Here is an 18,897-nt window from a genome sequence, read left to right as displayed (position 1 = left end):
AATATTATCACTGTGAGGACAGCGACAGTCTGAGGTCTCCAGAGAATACACACACACACACACACACACACACACACACACACACACACACACACACACACACACACCCAATCTGAAGGTTATCATTATTATTAGATATAGGATGAATTTCTCCCTTTTATCTTCGTCATTGAACGTGCACATTCAAAACGCAACCTGTGCTTCATGAACATAATGATGGTATTAAACAAATGGAGGTTCACAAACTTCCCTCAGACAAACACACATTCAGCCAACTGATTAACGAACGTCACGGTCACTGTATCAACGTAGCCGGGCCGACTCACTGGCAGTCATCCAGCCAGACGTCCCCTCCTCTCAGCCAGGCTCCGTGGTCCTGGTTCTTATAGGCCACAAAGTGGTGGATTAGAGCAGGGACTCTGGGTTTGAAGGGGTCAGCGTCCTGGTGGGGGCCGTACCTAAACAATTCAACAGACATACAGAGAAGAGATCAATCAAATCGATCAAAATGTATTTATATGGCACAATTTTAAAATACAACAAAGGTTGGCCGAAGTGCTGCACATACAGTAGATAAGCGGTCATACGAACAAAGACTTGATTAATAACAGTAAGTGACGTTAAAATCAAAACAAACTGACACAAATCACACAAAGGTGCCACGTTAAGATCAAAGTTGATAGGCCAAGAGGTGACCGTGTTCACTTGTAATTTTCATTGTATTGAGATGCATTGTATACCTATGAGTGCGAGTAACTATAAGTAACTAATTACAAACGTTGTGCAATACATATGTATTTGTTATATAACTCTATTTTTCTTCTTAGAGTTGTTAACAAACATAAAACGCAACAATTTGTATTTGTGAAGGAACATAAACCCACTTTAATCTAAATATGCTCTGTATGATCAGTATATGATTGGATCAACATATAATACTCCTTTGAACATCAGTATGAGATCTATTGCATTAGGGCACTGCTTATCTTTTCATGTTGTTTCACTCTGGTTTGACTCCGCATGGACTGAAGGCCTTTGCGTTCCAAAATCCGTAGTTTTCGTACAAAAATTGTTAAACGTTTAAAAATACACACAACCTCACGTTGCGTCAATCACGTTTACACGTCGACTCTGAAACTTCCGTCCGTCATCAAAGCTTTCAGGACAGATCAGATTTTCTGCGTTGGTTTGACTTCTCAGAGCAGACAAACGACATCATCCAAAATGATATTTTCAATTCTATTCAATTGAATTTGGTTTGTGCAGCCCAATAATCACAAACACAAGTTTAACAGGGAAACAGAAAGAGGACACCTCAGGGAGAGCAACAGAGGAGGATCCCTCTCCCCGGACGGACAATCTGATAAGCCGATTCACTTCGTCTCCCGACGCAAAGCGCTACGGAGATGCAGAGTTTACAGACAGATTGTGGCAGGTGTTTGCAGAACGTCTTAGAATCAGGGATTTTCACGAGCCAAAGGGTGTCGGAAAGATTAGACGGTAGAGGTTGCGCTCTAGACAGCTGACCGATTTATTCAATATCCCTGTTAAGGACGATCCATCGCTCTCTCTCTTAATTCATTCAGGTTTGTTTCAAATCAAACAATGAAACACCTCAGACTCAGTGTGCAACGTTTGCCGAACAATTTTGATCAGATAACGGCTTATAAAAATGCATACAAAAAAATATATGTACTTGGTGCGCAAAGGTTTTTAGACTTGAGCTGGACACGGTCTTATCACAGCCCTGGCATGAGTATCTACAGAGTGTAAATACACTGAATGTCTATGGAATGGCTACTGGGATCTAATAGGATCATAAATAGGGTTTGATATGATGAAAATCCTCAAGATTGATTTGTGTTCATATTCTTTCAGCAGGACAGAACCACTTAGAGTTCTGCTGGTCCTGTCCAGTCGGGATCACTTTCCATTCCAAGTTGATTTTTGACCTTTTTTTTTTTTCGAGCGAGGCGGTCCGAGAGAAAGCTTTCTGAGAGAGACGACGTTTCCTCCCTTTGAAGAGCGTCGCTGAAGTGAGACGGGGCTGGTGCGCAGGGCGTGTTCGCATTGAAGCGATGAGGTCAAGATGACGCATCGGCTCCATCGCACCGAGCACACGGGACGAACAATCACGCAGACTGGGCTTCTACTGTTGCACTTCTGCTCGATTTCAAACACACTCCCTGCTGTGATTCCATTTTAAAATGACCAACATTTGTTTCAAACCATCAACAGCAAACATGAGCATTACAGACTGTAAGTCCATCATGCTGAATCATACTGGGTGTGATGTGACATCAGCTTGTCACACAGGGTGTGTGTGTGTGTGTGTGTGTGTGTGTGTGTGTGTGTGTGTGTGTGTGTGTGTGTGTGTGTGTGTGTTACAGTCTGACCTGGCTCCAATCAGAGACAGGAAGGGTCTCTTGTCCTTGTCGTTTGCCTGGGTGGTCTTTACTCCATTATCAAGGATCATTCCAGCCTGGAACAGAAAGAAGAAAAAACGACACGGTCAAGCATATAAGACACCAAACACAAATAATAAAGAATCAAGCAATGTTAGAAATAAGTTAGACATATGATTTGACACTCAGAAGTTGATTTACGGGTTTTTGTTGTAAAAAGATTCTCTATATGAATGTGAAATTAAGTGAATATTCATGTTGTTACAATAACGGACTTTTTAGTTGAGCTGAAACAATTATTTTCGTGTTATTTCCCACCGAGAGAAGAGCACATTGTTTGTTGGCTTCTTTATCCAATAAATTAGGTGCAACTGCAGAAACAGTTTATTGCCAAGTATGTTTGCACTTAATAAATACATTCTGACTTGGTGATTGGCGCATTACAATAAACACAGTGGAACAGTACAGAGACATAATTAAAAATAATCGCGTGAGCCACAATTGTTCTCGGATCGCCTCACGGTCCAAACAAGTCACGGAGGGAGGGCAGACTGCAGCAGAGTGAACCATACGCTGCAGTCTGCCCTCGTCCTTGGCAGCGGCTGCAGTGTGATGGAGGAGGTGATGGCGGTGTAGGAGTGCACCACCATTGTCTTTGGCAGGCTGGACTTCTTCAGCTCCTACTTGAGGTCCTGGGTTACGATGACCATCTCCACCGTCTTCACGGCGTTTTTTTGAAGTCGTTTTGTCTGCACCAGGCCAATAGATGGTTGATCTCCTACCTATAGGCGGACTCATCCCCAACCAGAGATGAGTCCAATTAGGGTGGTGTCATCCACAAACTTCAGAAGTGTTGCAGCTGTTGGTGTGCAAAGAGAAGAGCAGAGAGGAGAGAACGCAGCATTGAGGAGAATCGCTGCTTCCTCCTGGGTGACTCTGGGATTGATGGTTGTGAGGCGAGGAACCCTGCTGAGCTTAGGGGGAGCTGGTGGACGTAATCTTTACTTTCGCGGCTCTTCCTAGACACATATTGAACGGCCCGGCTCTCATTTATATCACCAGAACTCAGTGAATATCCTGCTGGATGTTGTGGTCCTGACAGTGTTTGTGGAGATTTAATAAAGATGTCTACTAACCCTGACCCGTTCACTTCTCTCTCTCTCTCTCTCTGGTTGTAAAACGTTCGGAGCTTTGGGTAGCTGCTCTCCTCTCAGAAATGTTCTGAACTTCAAATAGCCAGGCTTGTGGTGCATGTGTGATAGTTTAAACCAGCATTAAGGACAAAGGAGGGAAGAAAGACTCGTCCACACTGACGATGGGCGACTGTGACTCAGCGGTAGAGCAGGGTCGTCCTCTAATCAGAGGACAATCCGTTGGTCCAGGTCCATGTGTCCTTGGGTAGGCTGAGGAGGCTGTGTCTGGGGTTAGACGGGGTTAAGCGTATAGACGAATGGGTAGTTAAGAGTCCTGATGAATCGATGAATCCTGCATGGTAGCCTCTGTCATCAGTTTATGAATGGGTGAATCATGACATGTATAATAAAAATAATAATAATAATAAAAAAAAGCATTTATATTATCTTTTTTCATTTTGCTTGGGGCCTATATAATTTAGCACGAGATTTTATTTTAGCGTCATCACATGGCACTCAATTAGGAAAATGCGATGTGTGAAATACGTACAGACTTTTATACAATAGGTTTCTGGTTTTCAAACGAGCCAGCAGGAAACGATAACTTCATAAGTTCATATTCGTTAGCATGCTGTAGCTACAGCTCACAAGATCTAACAGTTGTCATTTCAGCCCGCCTTTGTCTACTTCTGTCTGATATTACCTCCTTTCACATCCAGCAGAACACAGCCTGAGCATTCTATCGGGATCCTTTGCCACATTGAATTCAAGTCCAATACTTACTTTCCTTTCAGCTTGGAGTTGGTGCCAACCAGCTCCTGAGGAAAAAGATCAGGCTCTAAAACTGCTACACCTGTGACTTGCTTCACCTGCTCTTTCGCTTAAGCTCTCTGCCGTTTCATGGCGAGCAGGCGGCGTACATTTGGCTTATCTGTTTTACATTTCATGTGGGTTTTATTTGATGGAGGCGGTTAGTGAGAGTCTTTGGGAGGCGACCATATCAACCAATGTGCAAGCTGGATAAGCAAAATTATGAATTACGAGGCTGAATGAACTGCAGAGTTAGATAGGATTATGTTTGTCACTATAACCTTCCAGGTATCTGAAATATTTATCAAACCTTTTGTATCACTAGGGACATTTTTGGCCTGTGTTTATTCATATGTCCTGCATTCGAACAGGGTGAGTTTTTTTTTTTTATTGATTTTGGAGGTTCAACCTCAGCTCCTGTAAGTCGATAATAAACGGTGTAGCAAAAACACTCAGACCCTTGAGGGCAAACATTTACACCAATGAAACCAATTAAAACCACATCTTTTGATCCCACGGCCATTACAGCACAGAATTATGCATCGTAAGATATCAATCCAGAGCCCTGGCTTCAGAATTATAGCTTTTACTATTTAGCACCAGATTGAGCCACTTTCTCACGGGGCGAACATATGCTATTTTCCTGGTGTCCACTTGAGGAATAGCTATTGTATTATGGAGCAATGATTAGCAAGAAAATCAGTGTTGTTGCTCATCATTGACTTATAGTATAGTATAGACTTATAAAATAGTATATCCATCCGTCTCACATCTCACTAAGTGGAGCTTTCCCATAATCATGCCAGAAACATTCAATTGAACTGCCACCCAAGTAGGCTACCAAAGCTAACACACACACACACACACACACACACACACACACACACACACACACACACACACTAGCCCTAGTTGTTTCAGAGCTCTGAAACATCCAAAAATATTACAAATGATACAAATCCTCCTCAGTCAGTTTTGCTGCTTCAAAACGTAGACAACCACTGTGTTGCTGCTGTAAAGGCCCCCAACCTGCAGCCCTGACACAACCCTCTCCTCTCACAAACATCCTGGGGTGGCAGCCTGACATGAGCTATGCTCCCATTAAGATGATCCAAATTAAAAGGGAAGGAGGGTGTGAGATGGTGGGGGAAAGAACTCATTGTTGGGCACAGAGGAAGGAGGGTGATAACAGTCACACTTCCTCTCCACCAGCGCCTAATAAATCTCTCTCTGCTGGGCTGAGCTTGATGCCGCAGGCGCCTCCAAACTCTGACCTGTCCTCTCCATCTCATCCCTCTCTTTTGGCTCACTTTCTTCTGTTGTCTGTTTCCAATGTTTTTTTTATTCCTACCACCTATTTATTTATTCCTACCAGGTGACTACCGACACTCTGTATCCTCTCTCCCCTTAGCTCTTAGTGATGTCGTGTTTTTTAATATTCAAATGAATGCTGATAAAGTATAGATTTCTCTAAAACAAAAAAACTGGAAGTGATGAGCTCCAAACGTATCGATGTGTTGCATTGGCTGTTGGTTTTCAGTGGCACCGTGAAAAAGAAGATCCCAGTCATTTACGTTTTAGGTCACTGTGCTATACGGACTTCTAGTCATGGAAACACAATGTAAAAACTGAGGTCACTTCAGGAACCCTCAGAGAATTATGGTTGTTCTTAAGGCCATCACACACCGGGGACATGACGAAGAAAACAAAACGAAAATATGAAATACTCGCCTGTGAATATTATACATCTAGGGCTTTTAATGTTAACAGAATGGAACTCGGTCTCTTATTAGACCCTTCTTGCCTGGTAAATAGGCAACATTTTTCAAATGCCAAACCTCAAATTTGTAACACAGGCTTTCTATGTTTCATTTGTACTTCTAGTCCAAACTGAGATAACCCCGATGACATCACTGTGACATCTTCAAAGCTATTTTCTCGAAATTGCAGTGTTCAGAGCCACAGAAGCAGCCTGGTAGTAGGGCTAGTCTTGTGGGTGCACACAGTGAACTTTCTTGAGCTATTACATCTTTCTTTTTTTTTGTTATCCCAAAGTTGGTTTTTGGGGAGCGATCTGGTGTGTGTAGCCACTGAACAGAGCGCTGAAAGAGTAGGTCCAGTTTCTGATGTCTTGTAAATATTAAAAAAATACCTTTTCAACAAGTGTGCATATCATTTTCTTTTGTGGAGCACAACAAATACACCATTCCACAAATTGATATCATCTTGGATTTTCATTCTTTACAAAACAGTTTTTGTGTCTATGTGACTATTAGGGACAACAATTTCTGAAATTGGTCCGGTATTGAAGGAGAACGCCGCAAACGGCAGCAACGTAACGGCTGTAATCGCTCAGATTGTTAATATAAGTATATGACAACATTACAGAATGGACCCTACAAAGAGATAACACCTTTTTAGCCCTTCTTTTCTTTACTTTTCACTTACACACAAACTATTATTTGAGAACATAAATACATAAGTAAAATCAAAAAGACACCCACAATATGATGCATGCAGTGTCCTAAACCTTTAACAACCAAGCTGATGTTTGTGGTATTTTAAAGTTATGGTTATGCTTCTGCTGAGCGAGCTTCACGGTTCAGTGTTTGTCATATGTAATTGTAGTGTGAACGCTTTATATTGGCACATAGTCCAAGACCTTTTTCCCTCCCCCTGGCACCAGTCCGTCCTCAGACTCACCCTGTAGTTGGAATGGGCTCTGTTGTTAGTGAATTGGCCCATGGGTGTGTGTTCGGTGTGTCCGGGGGAGTACAGACCCTCTGAGGGTCCGGTGGGCACATGGTGGAAGATGAACCAGAAACCTGTTTCCTGAGGGATCACACACAAGCATACAAAGAGAGGCTGTCAACACCAAAGTAGTTGTAATTCCGATACATGTAGAACAAGAAAGCACCCGTGCAAAATGTGCAGTTTCGTGTAATCAAGCTCGCACACACTCCCACTCCTACTACCGCCTCCGCTTCAGCCACTCTGCATGTCAGCCTGCCTGTTTTTGTATTGTTCTTCACTCGTATGCAAATGAGATAAGTTATTACATTGGCGGGGATGAATGAGACTCCATTCCGCCCGACGTATCCTTGTAAAATCCCAGAAGTACGATCATAATTGGCACTCTATCATGGTGAAAGTGCGGCAGTGCCTGTGTCTGTTGTCTGCTTCGTTCTGAAGTTAATAGGAGTACACAGCCATTAATCTGACCTGGCACTGCGGTAATGAGACAGACCTCCACCTGGAGAGAGGGTGGGGAGGGGGGGGGAACACTCACCTCCGAGCCTGCAGCAGCACAGTTGATGAGGTTGTTATTGGGGTTGGCGATCCAGAAAGTTGAAGTGGCGCTATAAAAAGTGTTGGAAAGGAAAAAAGAATTTGGTTACTGGATTTCACCCAAATAGCTTGAACCAGTTAAACCAGGTAATTAAAGGAAACGTGAACAATGGCTCTCAACACGGTAACAGTAACTGAGGGAGAGAAAATGACATCGGAGCTTCTGAATTGGAAACAGTGGACTACGCCTCATGTAGAAGCATTGGGGACTATCTTCTCTTGGCATCAAATCTTCACTGTTTTCATGTCCGTCACATCTCTACATTAAGAAGCTGAGTATCGTTAAGCAGTCTGCCGTTCAGATGTGGGCTTTTCTTCTTCTTCTTCTTCTCAGCATAACATATAATTGAATCAAATTGTTTCAAGTTGTCTTGCTGATATTTTGTGTGATTAATGAAAACATATTTGCAGCACATTTATGACTGATATGGTAAGAGATGCTTTGTGGCTGTAGTTTTTAATGAATGTACTACATTACGCCCTCTTATCTCTATTTGGAATCCATGTTTCTACTGTACATCAATATTAAAGCTGGTGTAGTATTAAAGCTAGTACTAGTACAGTACAGGTTACTGTATGAAGTACAATGTTTAAATAAATGACTAGTACTAGTACAGGCTACTGTATGAAGTACAATGTTTAAATAAATGACTAGTGCTAGTACAGGTTACTGTATGAAGTACAATGTTTAAATAAATGACTAGTGCTAGTACAGGTTACTGTATGAAGTACAATGTTTAAATGAATGACTAGTACTAGTACAGGTTACTGTATGAAGTACAATGTTTAAATGAATGACTAGTACTAGTACAGGTTACTGTATGAAGTACAATGTTTAAATAAATGACTAGTACTAGTACAGGTTACTGTATGAAGTACAATGTTTAAATAAATGACTAGTTCTAGTACAGGTTAGTGTATGAAGTACAATGTTTAAATAAATGACTAGTACTAGTACAGGTTACTGTATGAAGTACAATGTTTAAATAAATGACTAGTACTAGTACAGGTTACTGTATGAAGTACAATGTTTAAATAAATGACTAGTACTAGTACAGGTTACTGTATGAAGTACAATGTTTAAATAAATGACTAGTACTAGTACAGGTTAGTGTATGAAGTACAATGTTTAAATAAATGACTAGTACTAGTACAGGTTACTGTATGAAGTACAATGTTTAAATAAATGACTAGTGCTAGTACAGGTTACTGTATGAAGTACAATGTTTAAATAAATGACTAGTACTAGTACAGGTTACTGTATGAAGTACAATGTTTAAATAATTGACTAGTACTAGTACAGGTTACTGTATGAAGTACAATGTTTAAATGAATGACTAGTGCTAGTACAGGTTAGTGTATGAAGTACAATGTTTAAATAAATGACTAGTACTAGTACAGGTTACTGTATGAAGTACAATGTTTAAATAAATGACTAGTACTAGTACAGGTTACTGTATGAAGTACAATGTTTAAATAAATGACTAGTACTAGTACAGGTTACTGTATGAAGTACAATGTTTAAATAAATGACTAGTACTAGTACAGGTTACTGTATGAAGTACAATGTTTAAATAAATGACTAGTACTAGTACAGGTTAGTGTATGAAGTACAATGTTTAAATAAATGACTAGTACTAGTACAGGTTACTGTATGAAGTACAATGTTTAAATAAATGACTAGTGCTAGTACAGGTTACTGTATGAAGTACAATGTTTAAATAAATGACTAGTACTAGTACAGGTTACTGTATGAAGTACAATGTTTAAATAATTGACTAGTACTAGTACAGGTTACTGTATGAAGTACAATGTTTAAATGAATGACTAGTGCTAGTACAGGTTAGTGTATGAAGTACAATGTTTAAATAAATGACTAGTACTAGTACAGGTTACTGTATGAAGTACAATGTTTAAATAAATGACTAGTACTAGTACAGGTTAGTGTATGAAGTACAATGTTTAAATAAATGACTAGTGCTAGTACAGGTTACTGTATGAAGTACAATGTTTAAATAAATGACTAGTGCTAGTACAGGTTAGTGTATGAAGTACAATGTTTAAATAATTGACTAGTACTAGTACAGGTTACTGTATGAAGTACAATGTTTACATGAATGACTAGTGCTAGTACAGGTTACTGTATGAAGTACAATGTTTAAATAAATGACTAGTACTAGTACAGGTTAGTGTATGAAGTACAATGTTTAAATAAATGACTAGTGCTAGTACAGGTTAGTGTATGAAGTACAATGTTTAAATAAATGACTAGTGCTAGTACAGGTTAGTGTATGAAGTACAATGTTTAAATAAATGACTAGTACTAGTACAGGTTACTGTATGAAGTACAATGTTTAAATAAATGACTAGTACTAGTACAGGTTACTGTATGAAGTACAATGTTTAAATGAATGACTAGTACTAGTACAGGTTACTGTATGAAGTACAATGTTTACATGAATGACTAGTGCTAGTACAGGTTACTGTATGAAGTATAATGTTTAAATGAATGACTAGTACTAGTACAGGTTACTGTATGAAGTACAATGTTTAAATGAATGACTAGTGCTAGTACAGGTTACTGTATGAAGTACAATGTTTAAATAAATGACTAGTGCTAGTACAGGTTACTGTATGAAGTACAATGTTTAAATAAATGACTAGTACTAGTACAGGTTACTGTATGAAGTACAATGTTTAAATAAATGACTAGTACTAGTACAGGTTACTGTATGAAGTACAATGTTTAAATGAATGACTAGTACTAGTACAGGTTACTGTATGAAGTACAATGTTTAAATAAATGACTAGTACTAGTACAGGTTACTGTATGAAGTACAATGTTTAAATAAATGACTAGTACTAGTACAGGTTACTGTATGAAGTACAATGTTTAAATAAATGACTAGTACTAGTACAGGTTACTGTATGAAGTACAATGTTTAAATGAATGACTAGTGCTAGTACAGGTTACTGTATGAAGTACAATGTTTAAATAAATGACTAGTGCTAGTACAGGTTACTGTATGAAGTACAATGTTTAAATAAATGACTAGTACTAGTACAGGTTACTGTATGAAGTACAATGTTTAAATAAATGACTAGTACTAGTACAGGTTACTGTATGAAGTACAATGTTTAAATAAATGACTAGTACTAGTACAGGTTACTGTATGAAGTACAATGTTTAAATAAATTACTAGTACGGACTGCTTACTTTGCAAACGTAATTTCTTCCTCAAAAAGAAATCCTAAGATTTTATTTGACACGATAAATAACATTGTTTCACCGCCGCTCTCTACATCACCATGTTTTTCTATAGATGATTGTAACAAGTTCCTTAGCTTTTCTATTGATACGTGAATGAATATTAGGTCCTGGGACTTCTTCATCCAACTCTAGCCCCTCTCCTCCTACTGTTCTGGACTCTTTCCAGGCTATCAGCCTACGAGATTTGATGGATTTAATTAGGAAAACAAAGCCATCGTCTTACCCTCTGGATGTAATACCATCCACTCTATTGATAAAAGTTCTGCCAATTATTGGCCCTGCTGTAAAAGCTATTGTTAATTCCTCATTGTCTACCGTAAGTGTCCCTTCCTATTTAAAGCATGCCACTATCCAGCCTGTATTAAAGAAACCAAACTTAGATCCGGCTTTGCCCATGAACTACAGACCCATATCAAAACCGCTTTTCCTATCAAAAATCTTAGAGAAGGTTGTGGCCAACCAACTTAGTGCTGCACTGGAGAGGCACAATATGCATGATAAGTTCCAGTCAAGGTTTTGAAAATAGCACTTTACTGAAACCGCCCTCCTGAGGGTTTCTTTTGATATATTAATGACTCCTGAGGTGACTGCTCTGTGTTAGTACTGCTTGAGCTCAGTTCTGTGTTTGACACTGTAGACCATCACATCTAGATTAAGAGGCTACGTGATTGGTTGGGCATATCTGGCATCGCGTTGGACTGGATTTCATTTGACCTCACTGACAGAAGCTTTATGGTCTCTGCTGCAGACTTTGTGTATGACACCTCTCCACCGTCTTGTGGTGTACCGCAGGGCTCGGTTCTGGGGCCTCATTTATTTTCTTTATATTTGTTCTCAGGACAGATTAGAAACATTAATGTTGCGTATAATTTATATGCGGATGATATTCAACTCTTTCCTTCAGACCTAGTGAGGCTTTCAGGTTACTTAGCCATTTATTGGTCCACTTTCCCCTCCTGCACACTCCAACCTGCGTAATCTAGGGCTAATATTTGACCAATCCATGTCGTTTGACCCCCATGTTAAGCAGCTGTCCAGATCCTGTTTCTTCCACCTAAGACAGATCAGTAAACTGAGATCTGTAGTATCAACAGCTGGACTAGAGATGATCATACACGCCTTTATCTCTTCACGCATTGATTATTGAAACGCACTTTTCTCCTCACTCAGTGTATCTGCCCTTAACTGTTTACAGGTCATCCAGAATGCTGCCGCCAGATGACTCACTAGGACAAATAGACGGTCTCACATCACCCCCATACTCAGATCTCTTCACTGGCTCCCTGTAGCGTATAGGATCCACTTTAAAATGCTCTCACTTACAGAGCGCTCATGTCAGACTCATGTGTATGTGGCTGAACTCCTTCACCCTTATTCACCAGCTTGTGCTCTCAGGTCAAACGCGTTGCATTTTCTGTCTGTCCCACGCACTCGCCTCAAGACCCGTGGTGATCGAGCTTTTGAGGCAGCAGCACCAAGGTTGTGAAATGCACTGCCTGCACCCCTATGGTTCACTGAGTCTGTAAATACTTTGAAAAAATCTGTTTAAAACATTTGTGTCTAGACAGGTGTTTGGGTGAGCTCCACGCACCAGGTCTGCACTCTAAGTATGTATTTATTGTGTATTTACTGTCTATTGTGCCTTTTCAATTGGTGCAAAAGTGTTGGGGTAAAGTTTCTTTGGATGTATGAAAAGTGTTTCTCTGTGTACTCTCTTCTAAAGTTGCCTACCTAGAGCGAACACCGTTCTCTTCTCTCTGGTTTGCTTCTGAATTGTGTGGCAAAACTGTAACAGATATACAATCTTCAAATTCATCAGTGGATCGGAAAATTCACAATATGCATTTAATATCTTTTGTAAGTGGACATTTAGGTGGTGCTAGAAGGAATGTCAAGAATGGAGCTACATATGTTGGAACGCGTCTTCTGGGGTCTGGGGAAGATGTCTTGCTCTTATATCTTAAATCTTTTGCAATTCACGAAAATGTGTTGTGTTGTCCAATTTAGTAGCTTACGCACTAAGACAACAGAAGTGTGCCCAGTGGCAGTTTGTTTTGCATAAATTGCCACTAAATAAAACCCGATGCCGTGTTGTTGTGACGCCTGTTGCACTTTGTCTGGAAAGTAATGGAGCGCTTAGCGTAAGTGTTTGTGCTGCTGAGCTTGGAATATTGTGTAAAACGTATAATGTAAGAGCAATAATATTATCACGTCAGCCTAAATAGGTGGCAAACGCTCTGCTACATCCCTCATCTCGACCTAACTGTTAACTCTCTTTGCAATTATGCAGCCTTAATAAGGATAGAGACGCCTCTTCCCATTGCACCCTCCAGCAGCTCACTTTGGATGAGGAAGAAATTAGCTCTGGTGTAAACAAGGTCTCAGCCAGCCCTAATCAAGTTTAGTCCCCCTCAGGCTCTCTGATGTGTTTTCTGTCAGAGAGGATGAGAGGGAGGAACGTCCAACACAGAAAAAAGTGGAGAGAGCAGAAACAATGTCTCTTTCACAGGAGACTCTTTTAAAAGGAGGTTTGATGCTCGACAGCGATGATGTACAAATGACTGCTGCGTTAGAAAAGCCTGTAGTCAGACTCTGAACGTTTATTCAGAGAAAATGTGAAACCTAAACTGTACTACTGTACTCTAGACTGCCTACAAACCCACACACTGTGAAATAAGACAACCCAGTCATTTGGTTTTTTTTGGGCTCATGAGATCAGAAAACATCAGATCTGGCTCCCCTTCATATGTCACGCGCATGCTTATTAGAATATACAGCCCATCGCTTGAGAACTACCTGTCCGTTCCAATACCAATAATACCATAGTATGTGAGAAACCCCGATTGCAAGTATGAACCTGAAAAGGAGCGTGATATGTCCCCCTTTAAAGGAGCAAGGCTTCTCTTATACGCATCAAACTGTGTCAACAACCCTCCAAATGTAGGATTAAAAACACCACGTTTGAAACAGATATACAGGGAAATATGAATGAATAATTAAATGAGACTACTCTGGGGGAGTAGAGGACATCTAAGAGACATACAAAAGTAAAATCACTAGAGGGAAAATCTATTTTGTGTGGTTTTGGTGTCCCGAACACACGAAACAATGACAGTGATCAGTTTAGTTTGCCTCTGTAGCTGTCAGTGTTCTGTCCCCCCCCCCCCCCAATGCTTCAACCTTTACACGTTCAGATGACTCAGACAGAAGCTGCAGCCTCAAACGGCGCAATATTGTGACAGCCGGCTGTCAGAGAGGCTCAGTCCACAGCGGTTTGTGTAGCCTCTTCAGTACAGTGGTGCTCTGTAAGCCACATGCTGGCTTGCAGTGTGTACACAAACCGTTTGTGTCTGTATGTTCATGGAGATAAAACAGTGTTTATCATAACTTCTCTCTCTCTCTCTCTATAGATGTCGCTCTTTTTTTGTTAATTTCTGCATCTCCGTCTTGGGTTGTTTAGACTTTTAAGTAAGTGTGTCAGTTATTGTTGGCTTCATTTTGACTGTTATTTGTATATGACCTTTTGTCAAACACACAATTTGTTTTTCATAAATGTGCAAATTCTTCCGGGTTCCTCAGAAAACATCTTCCACACATGCACCGGGAATAATGAGAAAGTTATTATAGTTCCATTTTCAGGTGAGGGAGGGGAAAAAAAAAGAAAGAAGCTTAGGGTAATGAATATGAATAGAAATGGCAGATATGCAGTTTAGCTCTGCAGCAGATTAGCACACGGCAGCACTACACCCTAACCCCCCCCCCCCCCCCCCCCCCCCCTCGAGGTCTTTGTTTCCCTCCGCCTCGCTCCTCAACCCTTCCAGTCGCTGTGGCTGTTGTTCAAGGTTTACCTGGAAGTACTTTTACTTTTTCAAACTTACCGCTTGGATTTGACTATATGTCAAATAAAGAAAAAAAAAAGAAAAAAATCTGCCATTTTGCAGGCCGGAACCAAGTAGCGAAACACAACTCTATCATTAGATCGTATGCAGTGAGAAAGACATGACCTTGTTTGACTGATATATTGAGCAATAGGACACTGACCACGCTGATAGGAGGAACAGGATGTACAGGAAGTGGGCTGTCCTTTATGTATAGAGGTGGGAAGTAAGGGAGTGGAGGTCGGGACGGTGGATTTTTGTTTTTGAACAGTTAAATCTTTGACGCTGTGCTCGAATTGAACGCTAACATCAGCAGGCTAACGCGCTCACAACAGCTCCTCTTGGACCCCGGGAACTCAGAACTAGGAACCTTCTCGACTCATTTTAAAAAGAGTCGAGAAGAAAAAGAGAGCGATCACGTGAGCGAGAGAGAAACAGTGCTGTGGTGAATAAGTAACCAGCACACACACTCGATAGATGATTTAAAGTGAAGAGAGACGCTCTTAGTTTCATTTTCCTCCTCCGCATTTCATTCATCACATCCAAATCAAGATAATACAACAAATTTAAATATGAAAAAAAAAAAAACGGTCAACCTTCTGGTCGTGCAAGAGCAAAAGTCAGGGCATTACCAAAATCATTACGACGCACAGTCTGTAGTAGACATCTAGATGTATCACCTAACGACCTGCTGGTGGCGCTAAAGAGAGTCACGAAGGTCTTTAGAGTTCACTATTGAACATCTTTAGTAGTATAACTTCCAATACTCGTCCAGACATTTCACTCTGAACCACGAACGTGAAGCTCGCGGTCAGCAGGATTCACTCTCTGGGGACCAATCACAGCTATACTTCTGTCTGAACCAAAGTGGTGGACGAGTCTCACAGCCAAGCAGCTGGCATGTTTAAAAAAGGACACTCTGAACAAACCAACCCTGTTGATCACAGGGTTGGTTTGTTCAGAGTTTTCCGTTAGAAATCATTTCAATATCCTCAAATTTCAGGGTGGAGGCTGATCCATGATGGATATTACCATGAAGTAAAAACTGCCAAATGTTCTGCAAACATTCATTTCAGGGCTCATTTAGTTTGCCCGATATATGCTCGGCCACCGCACACGAGACAAAGAAACAACACGAGTACAAACTGCAATTGACGAGACTCTTGATTTGGGCTTTCTTCATCTTGATTTGGGACTATTCACTTCTCTGCTACGGTGGAAGCAGGGCAGTGTGCACAGCGGGACAAACAGCAGGGGTGGTCTTTTACCGCGAGTTCAGGATTGCTCTGAATGAAATTTAAATATTGCCGACTAAATTAAGGTTAAATAAATACAATGAAATTAATACAATTTAGCGATAAAGTGATTTATCTTAAGTGATAAAGAGAGTCGCTGTTGGAATCAGGTGTTGTTGATCTCTCCACATCTCCACTGAAGGAACAGATGCTCTCGTTGTTTCCTCTGAAGGAGATGGCTTGGATGGATAACATGTTATGTCAAATGCATGCTTTACACATACGTGTACGCACGCACACACACACACACACACACACACACACACACACACACACACACACACACACACACACACACAGGCCCATGTGAGGGCACCCAGCACAATCACCTGGCTCAGATTAAATGACAGTTTCATCCTCATCATGCAGACTACACGTCTCGGCTTCCCGGCAGATGTGACTGAAATGTATTGTTGTTTTTAATTCAACGCGCTCACGACAATGTTAGGCAGGAGAGACAGAAGGAGCCGCCGGGGAGCGTGAGGGAGGACTGGAAATGAATCATTATAAATCATACAGTGGGGGAACATCGTTAGCGCAATCGTGTTTGATTAAAGTGGAAGTTTTACACCACAGTTATAAATACACTGGGATTTGGAAATCATTACAGAATACAATGATCCAGACTAACTGGACAGAATCTCTCATTAGGAGTATGGTGCATTGTGTTTTTACCAGGCTGTTATAATTGGAAACGTTAAGAGAGGACAGAGGGAAGGAGACAAGAGAGACATGAAAGGAAAACAGAGGTTAACGTGAGGAGCAGCAAATCCCTGCAGACCCCTCCTGCTGGAGAGCAGGGGGATGACTCCAGATCAGTGGAAGCCTGTGCCATTATGCATCCCTAACCATGGCTGTTATGCTCTGTTGCTGAAGGCAGAGGCAGTGTGGTGAGATAAAAAAAAAAAGTCATGTGACCGGGATTAAACTGCTTTATATTCTGAGCTGCATCTTTATGCTTTAAATACAATGCCTCTCTAACAAAGTGAGGCTGCAGGGTGTGCCTGTGGGCTTGTATTGCTATCTTTGTGAGGACCAATTTCGGTCTTAAAACCATCGCAGTGAGGATTTTTGTGCCTTTAGCCGGAAGGGACTGTTTTGAAGGTATATAGCGGAAGAGTGTGGGGGTTGGGTTGGGTTTAGGCTAATGTCGAACTTTTGACTCTAGGGGTCAATCATAACTGACAAATAACAGAGATTGGTGTGATGTGGTGAAACTGAAAATATGGCAGACAACCACAATGCCATGTGGTAGGATATGACGCCACTTTCAATGACGTGTCACCTGAAGATCGAACTGTCAAAGAAGAAATGGATCCATATGAAAAGTACCATAATATGTCGGGGATTGTAACAGAGAACGGCCCCTGGACGGCGACTTCCATAAACCCGCATGAGCAAAGAGCCATCCAGCTTTCTCTGTCTAAAGACACGCCCTCTTCCACGGGCCGGACGCGATGAGGCCACCGAATGAAGTGTCTGACATGACGCCGTCTGGTGACACTTCTCACTGACCTTATTACAGTCAGAGGCGAGTTATCCTTCATTCAGCGCATCAGTTCAGTCGTGATGCAGCTTGAGATGTTCATATTGATAGTGTAGCGTTATACAACAGCATCAACAGGCAATTTAGTAATTTAGCCAATAATAGCAACACAAAGTCATGAACTATACCATCCATTAGTGATGAACTAATTTTGGATAACAGCAGACTAAGCGTAAGTTCAGTCAGGAAGACTATCTCTACACTCATTCATAATCTCTCAGTCTCTCTCTGTCTCCATCAGCAGATTGGGGGCGTTCACTTTAAAGTAACCAACCAGATTCTGCACAGTTTCCTTCAGCCAATCACATCGTTGCCGTCAAACTTTAAAACGGTTCTCCTCTCTGCTGCTGTCAGTTGTCATTGCAGCACAATCGCCCCAGTCTGCATCACAGTCATGCTCCTCATTCATCATCAAGACTGTAACAAGTCCCTTCATCACCGTCTGACCTCAGCATCACTACCAAAGGCTTTGCACTATTCAAATTTGTATGTGTAATAAATTATTGTTAAATTCGAATGAAGTCTCTCCCGATTGAACTGTCGCAGGAACTCCGACGACAGGTCTGGATCTCGTAAATTGTGTTCGTACCATACATAAAATTCACAATACGGGACAATTGGTGAACGTGGTAAATTCTCCTAAATTACTTAAATATTGAATAAAAGCAGATTGCTACATTGTCATTGGCAACATGTCAACTTTGCCCTCTCTGCAAACAAAACGCTGCTTCTTCATTTCACAAATGATCAGAGTTTTAGTGAAATCATAGTATTGGCATCCTGGTACTTAAATGGTCCATAATGCATAACATGTAACCGTAACGCTTCCTAGAAAATGGAGAATAACAGCAATACTGAAATGTAACTAAGTACATTTACCCAAGTATAAAGTTGATTGACAGTACAGTTCAGTGCTTGACTCGACTATTTTCATGCTACTTTCTTATTTTACTCACTACATGTGTCTTACCTGCAGTCCTGCCGTGGGTTGGCCACATATCCTGGGTAGGCTCCATCAGTGATGTCGCGGCACATTTTGCCGTCTCTGTCAGACGGCAGCAGAGTCCCGGCTCGCACCATCAGACCCAAACAGTGGTCGAACGTGTTCCTCTCTTCTGGGCCGTCCTCCGTGAAGTAACAGTGGCCTAGTATGTCATAGCCAACCACGTCCTTCACCTGGGAGGGAGTAAGAATGTCACTGATCACGGCGT

General features: G+C 41.1%; 1 protein-coding gene across 1 annotated transcript in view; it reads right to left on the bottom strand.

Moving 5' to 3' along the window:
• cemip (cell migration inducing hyaluronidase 1) overlaps positions 1 to 18,897 on the bottom strand; it is a 162,493-nt gene that overhangs the window by 26,092 nt on the left and 117,504 nt on the right. Inside the window, exons 14-18 of the mRNA XM_068730644.1 lie at positions 18,657 to 18,862; positions 7,638 to 7,707; positions 7,052 to 7,180; positions 2,397 to 2,482; positions 327 to 458 (exon numbers count right to left, since the gene is read on the bottom strand). Of these exons, the coding sequence (XP_068586745.1) occupies positions 327 to 458; positions 2,397 to 2,482; positions 7,052 to 7,180; positions 7,638 to 7,707; positions 18,657 to 18,862 (623 nt within the window). The remainder of the gene's footprint in view (positions 1 to 326; positions 459 to 2,396; positions 2,483 to 7,051; positions 7,181 to 7,637; positions 7,708 to 18,656; positions 18,863 to 18,897) is intronic.

This window comes from Cebidichthys violaceus, unplaced genomic scaffold (genome assembly GCF_023349555.1).
Source record: "Cebidichthys violaceus isolate CVI_PGR_0920_01 unplaced genomic scaffold, fCebVio1.0.p SCAF_5, whole genome shotgun sequence".
NCBI classification, from domain to species: Eukaryota; Metazoa; Chordata; class Actinopteri; order Perciformes; family Stichaeidae; genus Cebidichthys; species Cebidichthys violaceus.
Note: the sequence above shows the minus strand (reverse complement) of the source record. Positions and strands in the feature narration are given on the sequence as shown.